This window comes from Neovison vison, chromosome 14 (genome assembly GCF_020171115.1).
Source record: "Neovison vison isolate M4711 chromosome 14, ASM_NN_V1, whole genome shotgun sequence".
Classification (NCBI taxonomy): Eukaryota; Metazoa; Chordata; class Mammalia; order Carnivora; family Mustelidae; genus Neogale; species Neogale vison.
This window is the reverse complement of record NC_058104.1, coordinates 17,658,172-17,675,037: the sequence shown is the minus strand read 5'-3', so window position 1 is coordinate 17,675,037 and position 16,866 is coordinate 17,658,172. Positions and strand designations below refer to the sequence as shown.

The following is a 16,866-nucleotide window of genomic DNA, read 5'->3' as shown; positions in this document are numbered from 1 at the left end:
GATTAGGCTTTGGGGTTCCCAGGTTTTGCTCAGCTTCTTGATCTTTCTGCAGACACTGAGCTGTATCTACTGAGATGTTCGGTCTTCCGCCTGCCAATGAGCAGACAGCAGGGAGGGGACAGGAACCAGGTCCCAGGCACACAAGGGCGGGCAGGGAGCTGCAAGGGGCCTCACCTGGTTTCCAGATGCAGGTGGCAGGGGGTGGTCCTGGGTGTGGGGGCCTTCGCCACAGCCGGGACACAGCCCCAGACTCTCCCCAGCAAGGGGCCCCACCACAGAAACTAGCACAGCTGAAGCTCTGGCCAGGCCTGTCTGGGGGCTCCCGGCCCTGCTTGGGTAGAGGGCATGGGGCTAGGTGTCCCAGGCTCCTGAGCCTTTTAGAGCCTAGGGCTGGCCCACCCAGACCTCGGGGGGGGGGGCACCTCCCCTGCAGGTGGGCGAGGTCTATACTCGTTTTCTATTGCTCTGTTGGAAATGACCACCACTCACAGAGCAGCCTGCAACACCCGCATTTATTAAGTCACAGCTCTGGGGGCCACAAGTCTGGGAGGGCTCCACCGGGTTCAAGGGCTTGGCCTGTGGGGCGGCCTGATGGGCTCTCAGCTGGAGGCCTAGGGGGAGTGGGGGGGGCGCTGGGTCCCAGGTTCATTCAGCTCCTTCCGGGTGTGGCAGGGAGGCGCTTCCCCACTGGCTATCAACTGGGGGTCCCCCGCAGCCATGGAGAAGCATCTCCTGGGCCTGATTCCCTCTCATACTTTGACTGTCCCGACTTCCTCCAGACAAACAGATAAATGCGGCCGAGAGGCCAGACGGTGCACCAGCTGACTTGCCTGTCTCTGGGCACCCAGGGGCGGGAGCTGAGAAGGATAAATATGAGCGGGAAGGGGAGGGGAAGGGAGGGATTGTGACACAGCGCCCCCCCCCCCCACGGGAGGCTCCTGGAGGAGGGCTGGTGGCTAGCGCTTGGTGGGCCCTACAGAGGAGACGGGGATGGACTGGTGGATGATACCACCCATGAGCCTCAAGTCGGAGGTACAAGGTGGGGGTACTGCGCAGGTCCTCAGAGGGACCCCAGCCTCTGGCTCCAGGTCAGTGTGACTGCATTAGAGGCTAAGGCAAGCCTGAATCCAGGGGCTGTAAGTGGCCACATTGGTGTAGACGCCTGGACGGTTGGGCAGGGCACAGCTCTTGCCCCAGCTCACCACGCCCACCAGAACCCAGCGCCCAGCTCTCATGCAGGTCAGGGGTCCCCCAGAGTCACCCTGCAGGAGAAAGGCAAGCTTAGGTCTCAGCCCTTTGAAGATGTGGGAGGGCAGTCCCAGGGCTCTAGTCCCCGAGGTGCTGCCTCCGGGTTAGGGGCCAGGATGGATGATCCCTCCGTCTTGGGTTCCAGGGAGGGAGGGAGGGAGGGCGCTAGGCACAGGACCTAGACTCCAGGGCTCCAGGCAGTTTTGCTCACCTGACAGGCATCTTTGCGGCCCTGGACGTAGCCCGCACACAGGCTTCCCGGCAGCACGATGCGCTCAGTGCCTGGCACGTCGGTGCCCACGTGGTACAGATGGTCACAGGTGCGCCTGTCCAGCAGTGGCACCCTCACTCCCTGCAGAGGTCGCCAGTCTGGAAGTGGCACTGGGGTTGGGACAGGGGGTGGGAGGAGGACTTCTGAGAGCTGGAGAGACCAGGGCTGACGAGCCTGACCCCGGGGGCCAGGCAGGACTCACTGTCTGACTGGGAGGTGGAGGACAAACAGGGAAGACCACCCCAGAGGCCGCGCCCAGTCCCGGACTGGGACAGCGTGGGGCTGGGGTTTCCGGTCAGAGGGTGATGGAGAGGAGCCCCCGCCCCCGGCCTCACCTCCCGGGTACAGGCTGCCCCAGCCGGTGACCCAGCATGGTGTGCCGGTGGGCGGGCGGGCCCCGGGCTCGGGCAGGCACACGGGCTGGACGCGGGCGCTCAGGGGCACCGGGCGGCGCAGCTGCAGCAGCGCCAGGTCGCCGCGGGCGCCGTCCTCGGAGAAGTCGGGGGGCAGGAGCACCCTGCGCACGGGCTCCGAGAGAGCGCGGGGCGAGGCGGGGACCAGGCGCAGCGCCCCCAGAAGCACGCGGTACTCGGACGGCAGCGTCGGCCTGCACGACCCCGCCAAGCTGCCGCTGGAGCCTCGCGCCCGGGCCCCGCCCCCGCCCGCCCCAGGCCCCGCCCGCCCCGGGGCCCCACCTCCGCCCGCCGCCCTCCGACCTGGGGAAGCAGTGCGCCGCGGTCAGCACCCACTGCGGGGCGATGAGCGAACCCCCGCACACGTGCTCCCCGCGGTGCTGGATGCTCGCCTGCCACGGCCACTGTCCAACCCGGGCGTCCCGGCCTCCTACGATCCGACTCGACACCTGGGGCTGCCCGCAGGCTGAGGGGGACAAGGGGGACTCGAGGGAGGGCAGAGGATGGGGGTGGGGGGGGAGTAGGCTGCGAGGTGGGTGGGGTCAGGGAGACGCCGGGCCGAGAGCGCAGGGACTTTGAGGCGTCCTCACCTGCAGACTCCCGAGTCGCTGTCCCAGCAGCTCCTGGAGGAGGGAAGCAGCAAAGGGAAAGGCCTGGATTAGGAATTTGGTGTCAGATAACGGGGCTCTGGGGAGGGATGTCGGAGATTAGGAAGGAGGGTGGAACATACTTGTCACACGGACCAGGTGCCAGGCTTTTGTGCAATCACCACACCGGCCTGGTTACCTGATTTAACCCTCCCCAGGGCAGCCTGATGGGGGGGGTGTCTCACACCCCTACATGCGTACACAGGAGCTTGGAGAGCCCACGGTCATTAACAGGGAGAATGGGAACCGGTGAAGCCAAGATTAGGGTGTCCCTGAGTGTTCTAGGGGAACCAGGCCAGACAGGGGTGTGATGGGACATCAGGGACCCCCCCCCGCCCTTGACCCCCACTCACCCAGCAGCAGTAGGACCAAGACCCTGAGGCAGGAAGCCCCCCTCATGGTGTCTTCAGAGCCTGGTAAGGGTGGCACAGTTTAGGGTGGGGACTCTGGTCAGAGCCTGCAAAGAGATGGGAGGAGGGTCCTAGCCCAGGCCCCACAGGCCCTCTGTCTTTCCTCAGCCCCTGGTTGGTCCTGGATCTATCCTGGCTCCTGGGGCTGGGGGACGGGGGCAGGTCCTATGCACGGCCCTCTGCCCACGCCCTAGGGACCACACCTGTCCCCCCAGCTCCCACAAGATTTGAGCCCCCTTGGCCTCCCCAGGCCCCCACCCCACCACCTTAGCCCCTCTGCCTGCCGGCCGCCCTCGCCTGCCCTGGCAGTCCCCGAAGCCTGCTCTCACCCTCTGGCCGGTGCCCTCCCTGCTGACTGCGCAGGGGAGGACCTGGGGGCTTAAAGGGCCAGAGGGTGTGGGGGCCTGGCCAGGGGGTGATTAAGGAGCCAGGGCGGGGCTGTGGCTTCACCAGTGGAGCCTCAAACAAAGATGCTTTGAGCAGCACTTTCGAGGTGGCAGGAAAGGGACTCCTGGGTTTGTCAAAGGACACCTGGCTTGGGCCACGGTCCTGAGAGCTGGGGGTGGGGGCCTGAGCTCGGGCGCCAAGGATGGGGCGGAGGGCTGCGGTCAGGCCAGGAAGCGCTGGAGAATCCCTGGCAGCTCATCTCTGAACCTGATCCCGGCTCCTGGCTGCTGTTCGTGCTGGTCACGGAGCCTGCAAACACTACCATTCTGTCCAGAAATCCCGGTGTGGCCGCCTACACCGAGCTCTACCCAGTTCCCCACTCTGCACTAATTCAACGCAAGGCACGGCTAGTTCAAAGCCGCCAGCACTCCTTGCTTGACCAGAAGCAGACTTGACCCTGAGGAACAGTCCATTCTTGAATTTGGTGTGGCTGGAACAGCAAGGCTGTTGGCCTCCGTGAACCTGGTCGATGCTGGGAACCAGGGTCGGGGGGTCAGGCCTGGACTGTGTCTACCACCCAGAAGTCTCTGGAGCTCTTTTCTGCCGGCTCACCTCCTCCTCATCCCGCAGCTGTCCACTCCACCCCGGCCTCCTGGGGTGCCTTCCTGCCCAGCCCTAACTCTGTCCCAGGCTTGTCACTGTGTGCGTTGACATGTGATGGAGGAGGCCTGATTCACAGCTGTTCATCTCCTCCTTGGGAGGTGAGGTCTGGGTGTCTGTCTCCGCCCTGTCTGCCAGAACAGAAAGGCACACTGAGCCCCGAAACAAACACGACTGCCAAGTCCAAGGACAAGGTGCTGGCGAGGAGGCTACCATCGTGACACCTCTGTTCCTGGTGCCTAGGCCATAGCTGTCTCCCAGGGCCCTCCCGCCAGCTCTTCCTGCCTCCAGGAGGAGAGACGTTGGGACGCGGAGGGAGCTCTCGGACGTCTCTTATAAGAAGGGGCCTAGGGGACCAGAGACCTGCTCTCAGGACCCAGCTTAACCCTGGCTACTTCCATAAAGGGCCGGTCTCTAAATACAGTCACGCGGGAGGGTGGGCTTTAAAACGTGAATTTTGGAGGGGACAGAGACATTCCATCCACAGCAGTCCTCAAGGGCCAGAGCAATGTCCCGCTCGGAGCACAGCCCGTGAGCCAGAGAGTGCGGTGAGCGAGCCGGCAGGCAGTGAGGGCGGGGGCCACGGGAGAGGGAACCTGGGGCCCACCATGGATGCGGACAGAGGGAGGGAGGGCAGCCGCAGGACTGACCCTGGCAGCCCGTGCTCCCGCCCGAGATGTCCGACACCAGGCTGTGGCCCGCTCTCCCTGCAGTCCCCCAGCGTCGCCGTCTCCTCTCCTGTGAGAGGCAGTTGGGAAGAGCGGGGTCAGCGCAGGCGCCACCTGGGAGCCTGGCTCACTCAAACGCAGTAGTTTTCGAGGAGAATAAAAACAGCTCCCTCCTGTCCTCCCCGGGCTCCTGACTTTTTATGACTTGGGGTTCAGTGGCCTCCCGAGGGCCTGGCGGCAGTGGGGCCGGTGGTGGTCCCTGTGGGGCAGCTGGCCAGCCCAGTGGGAGAGTGACAAGGGACCCTGGGGACACGGCCACCTCTGAGGGCATGGAGTAAACTCGAGGTGGGAGCTGGCCGGCTCTAGTGTCCTCCCGGCAAGTACCTTTCTGACTGATCTAAGCAGAGGGGGTCCTATGATTTGCCCCCCAAACTTTTCAGATAGCACGGAGGAGGCTGAGAGGCAAAGGGATGACCTATTCCGAGCGGCGGAAGAACAGAACCGTCAACTGACAATTCCGTGCTGGGCAAAACTACCCTTCAGGAAACGAGGGAGAGTTTAGGAGATTCTCCGATAACCAGATGCCGAGAGGGAGCGTTGAGGGCAGACCCACCGTGATGCGGAGCGTGAAAGGGAGCCGTTGGGCAGCAAAGGACACTGCATCCTTTCACGGGAGGAGAGACGGCTCGGGTAGAGGTGTTCTTACAGTCTGGGTTTGTCACTTCTCTTTTCTCCTTGCATAATTGAAGACACATGCATAAAGCAATCAGACGTCTCTGCTCATGGTTGCACGACATGGAAACTGGACGCTAACAGCTTAACAGGGAAGAACAGAGCTGTACAGGGCAGGATTTCTCTATACTACTGAGGCTGAGCCAGTATTGACTCAAAATAAATTGCTATAAGGGCGCTTGGAGGGCTCAGTCAGCAGAGAATGCGGCTCTTGACCTCAGGGTTATGAGTTCAAGCCCACATCAGGTGTAGAGAGTATTTAAAAATTTAAAAAAAGAAAATCTTGAATAAAACAAAATGAAGTTAAGTTTAAGTTGTTGATTATCATCCCCGGGACAACCGCTACAAAAACAGAACAGGAACTGGGAAGGGAATCAACACAGGACAGTAATAAAACTCAGTGAAACAGGGGCGCCTGGGGGGCTCAGTGGGTTAAGCCTCTGCCTTCGGCTCAGGTCATGATCCCAGGGTCCTGGGATTGAGCCCCGCATTGGGCTCTCAGCGGGGAGCCTGCTTCTCCCTCTCTCTCTGCCTACTTGTGATCTCTCTATCAAATAAATAAATAAAATATTTTTAAAAAATCAGTGAAACACATCCCAGGACGCCGGGATCACAACCTGAGCCGAAGGCAGCGGCTCAACCAACTGAGCCACCCAGGCATCCCCGTGCAAGACATTTTAGAGTCGCAGGCACACGGAGCTGAAAATGGAAGGTGGGGGAAGGCAGGCCATGCGAACAACAGCCGGAAAGGAGCAGAGGTTGTGTCTGAGCGTCAGACTTTCAGTTAAAACTTGTGAGAATCAAACAAGGACATTCTAGACTGATAACTGTCAAAATCATTAAGAAGACAAAATAATGACCAACATCTACACTCATACTCAGACCCAAAATATATGAAGCAAAACTGACAGAACAAGTGGGAGAAACGGTTCTGGCCACTGTGGGAGGCTCCATACGCCACTTTTAATAACGAGCAGAACCACCAAAGAGGAGGACAGCCAGAAGAGGGCCAGAGGATGCCGGAGAGCAACGAGATTTAACACACACTGACAGAACCTGCCCGGACAACCGGCAGAACACACGTCCCTCTCGGGCACGAGGGACACCCTTCAGGACAGACAGTAGGTCTGGCCACAAAATAAGCTGCAAGAAATTAGAAAAGATTGAAATCATATAAAATGTTTCCCCGGGGTGCCTGGGTGGCTCAGTCGTTAAGCGTCTGCCTTCTGCTTAGGTCATGATCCCAGGGTCCTGGGATGGAGTCCCACATTGGGTTCCCTGCTCAGCAGGGAGCCTGCTTCTCCATCTCCCCCTCCCGCTACTTGTTTTCCTTGTTTTTCCTCTCTCTCGCTGTGTCTCTCTCTGTCACATAAATAAATAAACTCTTTAAAAAAAAAGAAAGAAAGAAAAGAAAATTTCTCTAAGCCACAGGGGACTGAGGCTGGAAGCCGCTAACAGAAGACTGAAAAATTCATGGATATGTGGACATGAAACAGCATATTCCTTACCAATGGATTGAATTTAAAAAAAAAAATTCACAAGGAAAATGAGAAAATGCTTTGAAATGAATGCAGATGGAAATAAGACACACCAAAACTAACGGACGCAGCACGGGCAGCCCTCAGAAGGAAACTTACAGCTGGGAATGGCGACATTAACACAGGAAAAAAATCCAATGTACTTGGATTTACAGCTTCCGGAATAGAAAAAGAAGAGTGCAATGACCTCAGTGGTAGAAGAAGGAAGGAGATCGTAAAGAGAGGAACAGACAAAGTCAAGCTGGGGGTAGAAGAAGAAAGGAAATCAACGAAACCAGAATTTGGTTCTTTGAAAGACGGACAAAACTGACAACGAAAGTGAGGACATTACTACTGATCTTATAGAAATAATGATGACTGTAAGGGACTATGACCAGTTGTACCCCCAGCAAATTAGATGACAGCAATGAGAGGGACAAAATCCTAGACCCACAAAAACTACCAAAACAGAATTAGGAAGAAACAGAACATCTGAACAGAGCAATTGAGAGACTGAATGTGTGCTGGGAACTTTCCAGCAAAGACAAGCCTGGATCAGATGCCTTCAACAGTGAATTCCACCAAATATCTGCAGAAATGAACACCCATTCTCCTTGAACTCCTCCAAAACATAGAAGAGGAAGGAGCACTTCCTAACTCTTCCCCGGAACTAGCATTATGGTGATGCCGTCCCCAGACAAGGCATCCCGAGACACAGAAACAATAGATCGATAACACTTACGGATGCTTGTGCACAAGTCCTCACCAAATCGTAGCAGACTGAACCCAGCACATCTCAGAACAACCGTACATCATGGCCCATGAATGAAAGCGTGGTTCCACAGGTGAAAATCGATCAGTACGATGGACTTCATACATGAACAAAACAAAGGGAAGAAACCACAGGGTCAACTGATGCGGGCAAAGCACTTGGCAAAATCCCAAAACTCCTTCATTACAAAAACCCTCGATAAACGGAACGGAAGGGGCTTCCTCAGCATGATAAACGGCGTCTGTAAAAAACCCACAGCTAACTTCATACCAAATAACTAAGACTGAAAGCTTTCCTCCTGGGATCGGGAAGGCGACAGTGAGGCCAGTTTTTGCCATTTCTATTTGACATTTTACTGAAAGTTCTAGTCAGGGTAGTTAGCCCAGAAGAAGAAATAAAACACATCCAAACTGGAAAGGAAGAGGTGACAGTATCTCTATTCATAGATGATGCGGTTTTATATACAGAAAATCGTAAAGGACACACAAAAGAGGACCATGTTAATAAGTGAAGTCAGCGGAATCGTAGAGTCCAAGATCTAGACATGAGTCTGTTATACCACCAGTGAACAATTCTAGAAGGAAATTTAATAAGAAATTTCATTTACAAAGCATCAAAAGTAATAAAAAGGAAATAAATTTAACAAGAGATGAAAGACTTATGCACAAAAAAGCTACAAAACATTGCTGAAAGAACTTGGAGACCTAGAAGCACCTGGGGGGGCGGGGTCTGACTCTTGATTTCAGCTCCAGTCATGAACTCAGGGTCGTGAGATCTAGCCCTGCACCAGACTCTGTGCTCAGCCTGGAGTCTCCTTGAGGTTCTCTCTCTCCTTCTCCCTCTGCTCCCCCCTCCAGTTTGCATGTTCTCTTGCTCTCTCTCTCTCTCTTAAAAAAAAAAAAAAGAAAGAAAAAGAAAAAAAGAAAATTTTAAAACCCAGTTTGCATATTCTCTTCTCTCTCTTAAAAAAAAAAAAAGAAAAGAAAGAAAAAAAGAAATTTTTATAAAGGATTTTATTTATTTGAGAGAGATAGTGAGAGAGAGCACAAGCAGGGGGACAGAAAGAGGGAGAGCAGCCGAGCAGGGAGCCCCAAGTCGAGTTCCATCCCAGGACCCTGGGATCATGACCTGAGCCGAAGGCAGATGCTTAATGGACCAAGCCACCCAGGGTCCCCGGGAAAAGGAATTAACGACCTAAACAAATGGAACTACATCCCCCGTCCATGGATTGGACACATAATAAAGATGGCAGCACGTCCCAAAGCAAGGCACAGATTCAGCGCGACACCTCTCCTAATCCTAAGGCTCCTTTTAGCAGAAATTGACAAATTGACTCAAAGAGTCAGATGGGCGGAGCTCGGTTCTCCCAGCAGGGACCTGCCTGCCAGGGACCCTCCTGTGAGTGAGCCCAGGGGTCTGGAGGTTTTACTGTCTGGCTTCCACTCCGTGAGCACAGAGCCCCTGTGGCAACATCAGCGCCTCCAGAGGTCCCGAGGGCACAGGGTGGCCCTAGACGTTGCTGGCGGCCACGCTCTGAGCTCACTATCTGGAGGGGCACAAAGCTCATGTCTACAGAGATGCTCTTGTCAAGCAAGACATTCCAGAGGCTCAGAGGTGATTTCCTAGGAGCTGGTCGAGGGCCCCTGCTTTCTTTGGCCAGTGCCTGGGGGGAGCGTCGGCGGCCTGGCACTAGTCTGTGACCACTGCACAACCACCAAGGACAAAGCAATGTTCGCGGAAAGCCCATGCACGCACCAGAAACATCTGTTTGAATCAATGGCACCGCCTTCCAGGAGAACCAAGAGATGACATGGAACAGGAGAGGACTTGGAGGATCCTAGCCGCTGCCCCCAGGAAGCTCCTCCGCCGTGCTGGCAAACACGACACAGGAATTACCCAGGGAAAGAGCGAGCAGAGAACAAGAAAGGGCAGACCTTGAAGGTGCTGTTGGGAGAGACCGTCTGGGGCAAGGGCTGAATGAGAAAATGGATGTAGCTGAAGAGTGAACCGGCAAATTTGAAGAAAAGGTAGAGAAACCTCTTCAGACCTCAGAGCAAAAATACATGAAGATGGCAGGACCGAAAATAGTGCCGACAGGGAGGGACACACGAGGTCGGTCCCACAGCAGACAATCGTCTACGCTGGGTGACGACTTGGTGTTTCCTGTTCTCCTCTAATCTGTGTATATTTAAATTTTTCTGTAGCAAAAAGTGTTTTAAGTAAAATAAAATCAGGGGTTGAGAGCAAAGACAAGGCAGGGCTCTAGACGGCTGGGAAGGTCGGCAGACCGATAGCCCTGCCGTGTCCCCGGCCGTGTGCCTGGCCTCGCTTGGAAGGCTGCAGTGGGGAGGTGTCTCTCCGCCACCCTGCTCTGTACATTCCTAACATGAGGTCAGGAGACACAAGGGATGGCGTGAGCCCACACCGAGGAAGAGCACTGTGACATCACTTCTGAATCAAAGGCTTTGCTGGGTGACCTCATCCCCTTGGGCTGCTGTGACAAAATACCATAAAGTGGCTGGGAGGGTCACAGATAACAAGCATTTCCTTCTCATGGTTCATGGGCTGGAAGCCTGAGGTCAAGGTGTCTGGTGAGCTGAGTGGGAGGGGTGGAGGGAGAGGGAGAGAGAGGATCTCAAGCAGGCTCCGTGCTCAGCCTGAAGCCTGACCTGGGGCACAATCCCACAACCCTGAGATCGTGACCTGAGCCAAAATCAAGAGTTGGGGACCTCACTGACTGAGCCCCCCAGGTGCCCCAGGGCTAGGAGTCTTAAGAATGAAATATACGGATATTTTACATTGACACAAGTTACAAGTTGCTGAAAAGATTATGCCTCCAACAACAGAGCTCTGAAATACATAAAGAAAAAAAAAAAGTTCCAAATACTCAAGATACAAATAAATCCACATTTTTCTCAGAAATCAAGAGCTCTGGTAGATGGAAAAAGCAAGAACACCAGAGTACTCACTGAACATGCTTTGGACCTAAATCAAGTATTTGGGGCTGCTCGGAAACCTACCAGGCCCCCCAGAGGGAATAAGCCCCTTGGAGAAGGAGCTGCCTAGAGGCTGGGTTGACCGGGTGCATCAGGAAGGATGGGTATTTCTTGAGAAATAGATAAAACTTAGCAATCAGAGAAAGTGTCCTGCACCCCTCCTCCCCTCAGGGGCCAGGCTGCTGGGCTCTGGTTTCTGGGCCCCGCAGGCAGTGGCGGTCCAGGGGCTCGCTACGTGTGGTCGGGGAAAGGGCAGGGCTGGGCTCTGCAGCTGCTCCTGGAGGAATGTCTCCTCTCACTCTTCGGGCACCTTGGCCCCACCTTAGGCCCCTCAGAGCCCCAGGGTGAAAACCAGCAGCTGAGAGAGCAGAGTGTGTCCTAGGCTGGCAGTCCCCTCCCCGTCCCCCTACACTGCGACGCAGAGCACGAAGTCGAAATATCTTGCTTTTCCCCTCTCGGGCCTTGGTCAGGTCATTCAACCGCAGGAGTTTCACTGACTCTGCTGTAAAATGGGGCTCGTAATAGCTCCCAGAGAATCAGGAGGCAGAGGCGTGGGTGACATAGGGCTGGCACATGCTGGGTGCCCCAGACGTGGTGGGGTGGGTGGGTGCTCTGATGCTGGGGCCAGGGCAGGAAGGGGAGGGCGGGTCCTGAGGGTGGCCAAGGACCCTGTGCCGAGGAGCAGTCTGGTGGCCTCGAGGATGAGGAGGGAGGGTGGCAGCCCCACCCCAGGGCAAGCCCAGCACTCGGGCTAGACTGTCTTCGGCTCCTTAGTGTGTCGTGGACTCTGCTCCCGGAAGTAGGGGCTGGAGCACACCATGGAGCTGGCCCTCGCTGCCACCCTGCTCGCCCTCCTCCCCACGGCCCTCCAGCAGAGCACTCCCCTCCCAGCCAACCTCTCTGTGACCCGTGTCTGGGCAAGAAGCCTGGACTCAGGTAGGACAGATCCTGGGGTGGGGGAGACGGCCACTGCAGGACAGGGAGCCTGGGCGCTGGGCTGACAGGGGCATCAGAAAGGATGGGTCCTTCTGGAGAAACGGATAAAACGTAGGAATCGGGAAAGTGTCCTGCATTCAGGGGGCAGATCAAGAGGAGTGTGTAATTCCTTCCCTGCCCCTCCTACCCTGTGCTGGGGCATGTTCTCTAAGGAACCCTGATGTTGGGAGGGGGCCTCCCTCAGACCCTGCCAGACCTCAGCCCCTTCACTGTCCCCGCCGGCCAGGCACACAGGACGTGGCAGGCACCGGGCCACAGACAGGAGCCAGTGGCTCCCAACTCCCCTCTTCCCTCTGAGCCTGAAAAAACCACCCACCCCCCCAGCTCCCACTTCCCCCGACTCAGCGGGCTGTGCGTCCCGCCCTCCCAGGGCCACCAAGTCCTTCCCTCCAGCAGAGGGTCCTGCATCACAAGGAAGTCCACCTTGGGGAGGCTGGGGAGGGACCAAGTGCCGACCCGTGAGTGGCAGAGATTGGTGAGGGCCGGTCTGCGGGGCCAGGGGATCCCAGGCGGGACCACGCCTAGCCAGCCCATGGCTCCCCTTGCAGAGTGTGGACGCCCACATGTGTCAGGCCGCATCCTGTCGGGGCAGGACGCCACGCTGGGCGAGTGGCCGTGGCAGGTCAGCCTGAGGGAGGAGGGACAGCATGTGTGCGGGGGCACCCTGATCGCTGAGGCCTGGGTGCTGACTGCGGCCCACTGCTTCGACCAGTGAGTACCTCCAGGGAGCAGGGCTCTGAGCTGGGGGTCGCGCTCCCCGACACCCTCCCTCCCCATTTGAACCACAGCCTTCCAGGCATCTGGAGCTGTGTGGGGGAACACCCTTCACTTTCCCGCCAGGATGGCCCCTGTCCTGGGGCTAGCCCTGGGGAGAGTGGGGGAGGGGACAGACCCAGCCCAACTCTCCATCACTGGTGAGATGATTCATTTCCCAGAGACCAAAGGCTCCCACATGGAGATCTCTCGAAAAGCTGAGGCCTCCAGTCCACTGCCCAGCATCTGGACGGCACGTGGACAGGTGGCCGCCTCCCAAGCCTGATTCACACTCACCGGATGGACAGGGTGCTGGGGTCCGTCTGTGCAGGGATGTCTTGAGGAGTAAATGGGGTCCTTTTCATTTCTGGCATGTGCTCCCCTTGCAAAGCTGTCTGTCTATAATGTCAGGACACTCAAGTCAAGACGGGCCCTTCCCCCGACCCGTGAAACCCGGCACAGCTTTCCTGACACCACCCCCTACCGCCCCGGACTCTCTCACCTCCAGGAAGCAGCTGCTGTCTGCCTACTCCGTGCTGCTGGGCTCCATCTCCTCCTATCCCCAGGCTGAGGAGCCCCAGGAGCTCCGAGCGGTGGCTGAACTCATCATCCACCCAGAGTACTTGCCGGAGACCAGCAGAGCGGACATCGCCCTGGTGCAGCTGGCCTCCCCTGTCACCTACAGTGACCTCATCCTTCCGGTCTGTCTTCCCAAACCCGGAGACCCCCTGGATCATGGCACCTGGTGCTGGGTCACCGGCTGGGGGAACATCGACTTGAGTATACGTAAGGACGCCCGGGCAGGGAGGAGCCCCATAAAGGGTGGCCATGGAGTCTGCACACACTGGTGTGCGCGCGGCAGAGGGGAGCCCCGGAAATACGGCCACGAGCGTGGACAAGTGGCCTGCCACCCCAGACCCTCCCTCAGGCTCCCCAGGCTGCCCTCCCAGCACACGGCACCCCAAGGATGAATGCTGGCCCAGACTGGGGCCCAGGCCTTACTGACGCGCCCCATACTGGTTGGAGAATGCGATGCAGGTCCCCCCCCACCCCGCCCCTACCGCGATCCTCACAGCACGGGAACTGGGGCCAGACTCCCTGGCCTTTGTCCTGGCTGGGTGACCTCACCGGCCTCGCTGGGCTGTGGCTGCCCCTCAGACAAGCAGAGCCTCCAGGGGACAATACATTTCAGGCGTGTCCCACAGGGCGGGGCAGAAGCAAGGTCCACGGTGTGGCAGGACCATCGTGGTCACTGTGAGCACGATCACCTCTCATCCGTGTCCTGGGCCGCCAGGACAAACCAGCACAGGCTGGTGGGGGGAGTTCAGACCACTGAAATGTAAGCTCTCACGGTTCAGGATGGCACGAGGCTGAATTCAGGCTGTTGGCAGGGCCGGGCTCCCTCTAGAAGCTCCAAGGGAGGACCCTTCCTTCTCCTTCTGGCTTTTGGTGGCTCCTGGTGATGCTTCGTGTCCCTCGGCTGGTGGCTGCGTGCCCCCGCCTATCCCCGTCTTCACATGGCCTCTCTCCTGTGTGCCCCTATGTGTCCCTTCCTTTTCTGTCCTGCTGGATCCCATATGATTTCATCTTAACGAATTAATCTGTAAAGCCCCTATTTCCACCAAAGCTCCCATTCTGTGGTGCGGGGTGGGCTTGAGTTTTTGAGGGGCGCGCTTCAACCCGTTTTTGGCCAGAGCCTTGGAGAGTCACAAACAGTCGGGTCATCCGGTGGAAGTGACTTGACCACACTCTGTGGCCAGGGCCAGGCCCTGACACTGGGTCTTGACTCTTGGCCAGCACCCCAGTGTGTCCCCAGCCCCCCCCAATCCTGCCCTGGCCTGGGCACTGGGAGGGCAGCCAAGCCCGAGGGGAGCTCTGCACCTCCTGTGCACGCCCCGCCAGAGGGAGGAAAGGAACGGTTCTTCCTTGTGCTTTGAATATTCGACACAGGCTCACTTGGCACCCAGGCTCATGGGTCAGGGACTCCAGAACACCAGTGCAGGCCCAGGGTCCTCAAGAGGCAGAGCAGTGGAATGCTGAAATGACAAGAACAGGCTTCTTGTCATCGGTCCTGCTGTGCACGGGGGAGCAGGGATGGGTCAGCGAGAGCCCGTGGACAGTCACCTCCTGTCTGAGCGCTGCTCTGCTCCCCACCCCAGCGCTGCCCCCGCCCTTCACCCTGAAGGAGCTGTCCCTGCCCCTCATCGATGCCCCAACCTGTGACGGCTACTACCACGAGAACTCGGACACCCCCATCCAGGAGCCCATCATCCTCGAGGACATGCTCTGTGCCGGCTTCGAGAGTGGCCAGAAAGATGCCTGCGGGGTGAGCAAGCGCCCTCCGGGAGGGGGGCGGGCAGCAGGATCTCCCACTCCTCAGCACCTCTGGGAGCCCCCCTAGGGTGGAGGAAGGCAACGTTGCTTTAAATACCAGAGTCAGTTCCAACAGAAATCACATTCTCGGGCGCCTGGGTGGCTCAGTGGGTTAAGCCGCTGCCTTCGGCTCAGGTCATGATCTCAGGGTCCTGGGATCGAGGCCCACATCGGGCTCTCTGCTCAGCAGGAAGCCTGCTTCTCTCTCTCTGCCTGCCTCTCCATCTACTTGTGATTTCTCTCTGTCAAATAAATAAATAAAATCTTAAAAAAAAAAAAAAAAAAGAAATCACGTTCTCTTCCCGCTGTCTCCCTTTAAATGTATGGTATCGGTATTATCAGAAATGAAATACTTGAAAAGCGTTCAAGCAAACGGTGGCCATATCCTTATTCCTATAGCTCTTCTTTGCGGCCCAGAACGGTCTTTTTTTCTTTCCCAAAAAGAACTTCAAGGCCTCTGAGCTGATTGCCCCCAGGACCAGGTTACTTCTGGGCTGGCTTGGTGTTGTGTTTCCTCGTCTGCTTTCACAGGCAAAATGCACATTAGCTCACAAGCCCTCTTAGCATTGTTTTATCACAGATTTTTTTTATCCCAGACGAAGCAAACAGCATTCTTAGCAACACCAAAGTGCCCCCCGATCCCCTCCCCTGACACGCACAGTTGTATCTGGAGAACACGGCATTCCCACGCCACTGCTTCTCCCACCTGCCGGACATTTTGCCCAGAATTCCCAGACCTCTGTTGCCTTCCAGAAACATCCAGCCCGCCGATCCTCCGTCCACCAGACCTAGCTAGCCGAGCTGAAGGGAGGTTGGTGGGCCCGGGGAGATCCCTGGGAACTTCCTTCCCCCTCGCAGTCCCGACACTTCTGGACTCCTCCTTTGTCCCTAGGGTGACTCCGGGGGACCCCTGGTCTGCGACGTTGGTGGAGTCTGGGTCCAGGCAGGCGTGGTAAGCTGGGGCTTTTCCTGCGGACTTCCAAAAAGGCCGGGAGTCTACATCAACGTCAGCACGTACGCCACCTGGATTGCCAGCACCATCCTGGGCTTGGACCTACACCCCGAAAACTCTTCTCCACGTCTTGCCGGGCTCTTCTTCCCACTGGTGCTGCTGGTTCTGGGGCTGCTGGGGGACACGTTTGCCCCCCTGAGGCTGGCCTAACCAGGCAGCCAGCCCTGCAGACTCAGCCTCTGCTGTAGAAACTCAGGCCCTTTCTCTGGGGTCTGCCAGAATCTGTCTGGAAACGTCTCCCCGAGCCCTCCCAGGAAGGCTCCCTTCCACCACCCTACATCCGGGTCTGAGTCCCAGGGCGCACACACACTCTGGGATTCCTCTGGCCGCTTGGGGGACCTGTGGAACTGAGGTTTCCAGCCCCCAGCGCAGGGCGGCTGCCTTTGCAGGCCTGTCTTGTCTGAGAGGCAATAAAGAGAAGCCAGCACGCAGAAGGCCCTTCCTCCTTGCGCCTCCAGACCTCAGAGGGTGTCCGGGAAGGCATCTCCCACTTGCGGGAGCTCTCCCACCACCCCGAGAGGTGCATGTTACTCCTATTTCCAGTTTTTCAGACGTGGAAACTGAGGCTGGGGGGTCCTGGGTTTATATCTGGGCAGGAGATGGGAGGAGAGGAGGGCAACCTGAGCCTGTTCTGGTAGGAGTTTCAAACCCCGTCCTGGGACAGCCCCCACCCCGGCCTATGCCTGGCTCTCCCACACACAGGTGAGCCAAGTGATCCCATCCTTCAGTGGCCCCCTCTGCCCCCAAGCAGCAAGCTGAGACCCCTTCACCCTCTGGAGCCCCCAATTACCCCTCCAGCCCTTTCTCCACAGCGTCCCCAGTCCCTGCTGCCGAGTCCACCGGAACCCCATGCTCCCCTCTCTGGAGACTTCTCTGCATGCACAGAGAAGTGGGTCCCCATCAGGGCTGTCTCCCGATGGCCACATAGCCGGGAGCTGCCCCCATCCCCAGCACTGGGCCTCTCCAGGAGGGGGAGCAGCCATGCAGGTAGGATGGGGGGGGCTGCGGCGA

At 57.7% G+C, this 16,866-nt stretch overlaps 2 protein-coding genes across 3 annotated transcripts; one reads left to right on the top strand and one right to left on the bottom strand.

The window, feature by feature from the left end:
• Nucleotides 1-6: 6 nt before the first annotated feature.
• LOC122895310 (serine protease 33-like) lies at nucleotides 7-13,047 on the bottom strand. 2 transcript variants are annotated; one of them, XM_044232614.1, is made up of 12 exons: nucleotides 12,973-13,047; nucleotides 12,768-12,869; nucleotides 7,696-7,822; nucleotides 5,318-5,438; nucleotides 4,687-4,774; nucleotides 3,989-4,167; nucleotides 2,933-2,992; nucleotides 2,523-2,555; nucleotides 2,236-2,398; nucleotides 1,855-2,126; nucleotides 1,460-1,629; nucleotides 7-1,262 (listed from the first exon to the last, which is right to left on the bottom strand). In XM_044232614.1, the coding sequence occupies exons 7-12, from the start codon at nucleotides 2,976-2,978 to the stop codon at nucleotides 1,104-1,106; spliced, it is 843 nt and encodes a 280-aa protein (XP_044088549.1). In that variant the 5' UTR covers nucleotides 2,979-2,992; nucleotides 3,989-4,167; nucleotides 4,687-4,774; nucleotides 5,318-5,438; nucleotides 7,696-7,822; nucleotides 12,768-12,869; nucleotides 12,973-13,047; the 3' UTR covers nucleotides 7-1,103. The 2 variants fall into 2 exon arrangements, 1 of the variants encoding a protein (XP_044088549.1); XR_006382185.1 differs by lacking the exons at nucleotides 7-1,262; nucleotides 1,460-1,629; nucleotides 1,855-2,126; ... (1 more) ...; nucleotides 2,523-2,555; nucleotides 4,687-4,774 and having other exon boundaries at nucleotides 2,974-3,036.
• Nucleotides 11,540-16,005, top strand: LOC122895309 (serine protease 33-like). The gene is made up of 5 exons (XM_044232613.1): nucleotides 11,540-11,657; nucleotides 12,266-12,428; nucleotides 12,979-13,256; nucleotides 14,630-14,796; nucleotides 15,736-16,005. The coding sequence occupies exons 1-5, from the start codon at nucleotides 11,540-11,542 to the stop codon at nucleotides 16,003-16,005; spliced, it is 996 nt and encodes a 331-aa protein (XP_044088548.1).
• Nucleotides 16,006-16,866: the final 861 nt, after the last annotated feature.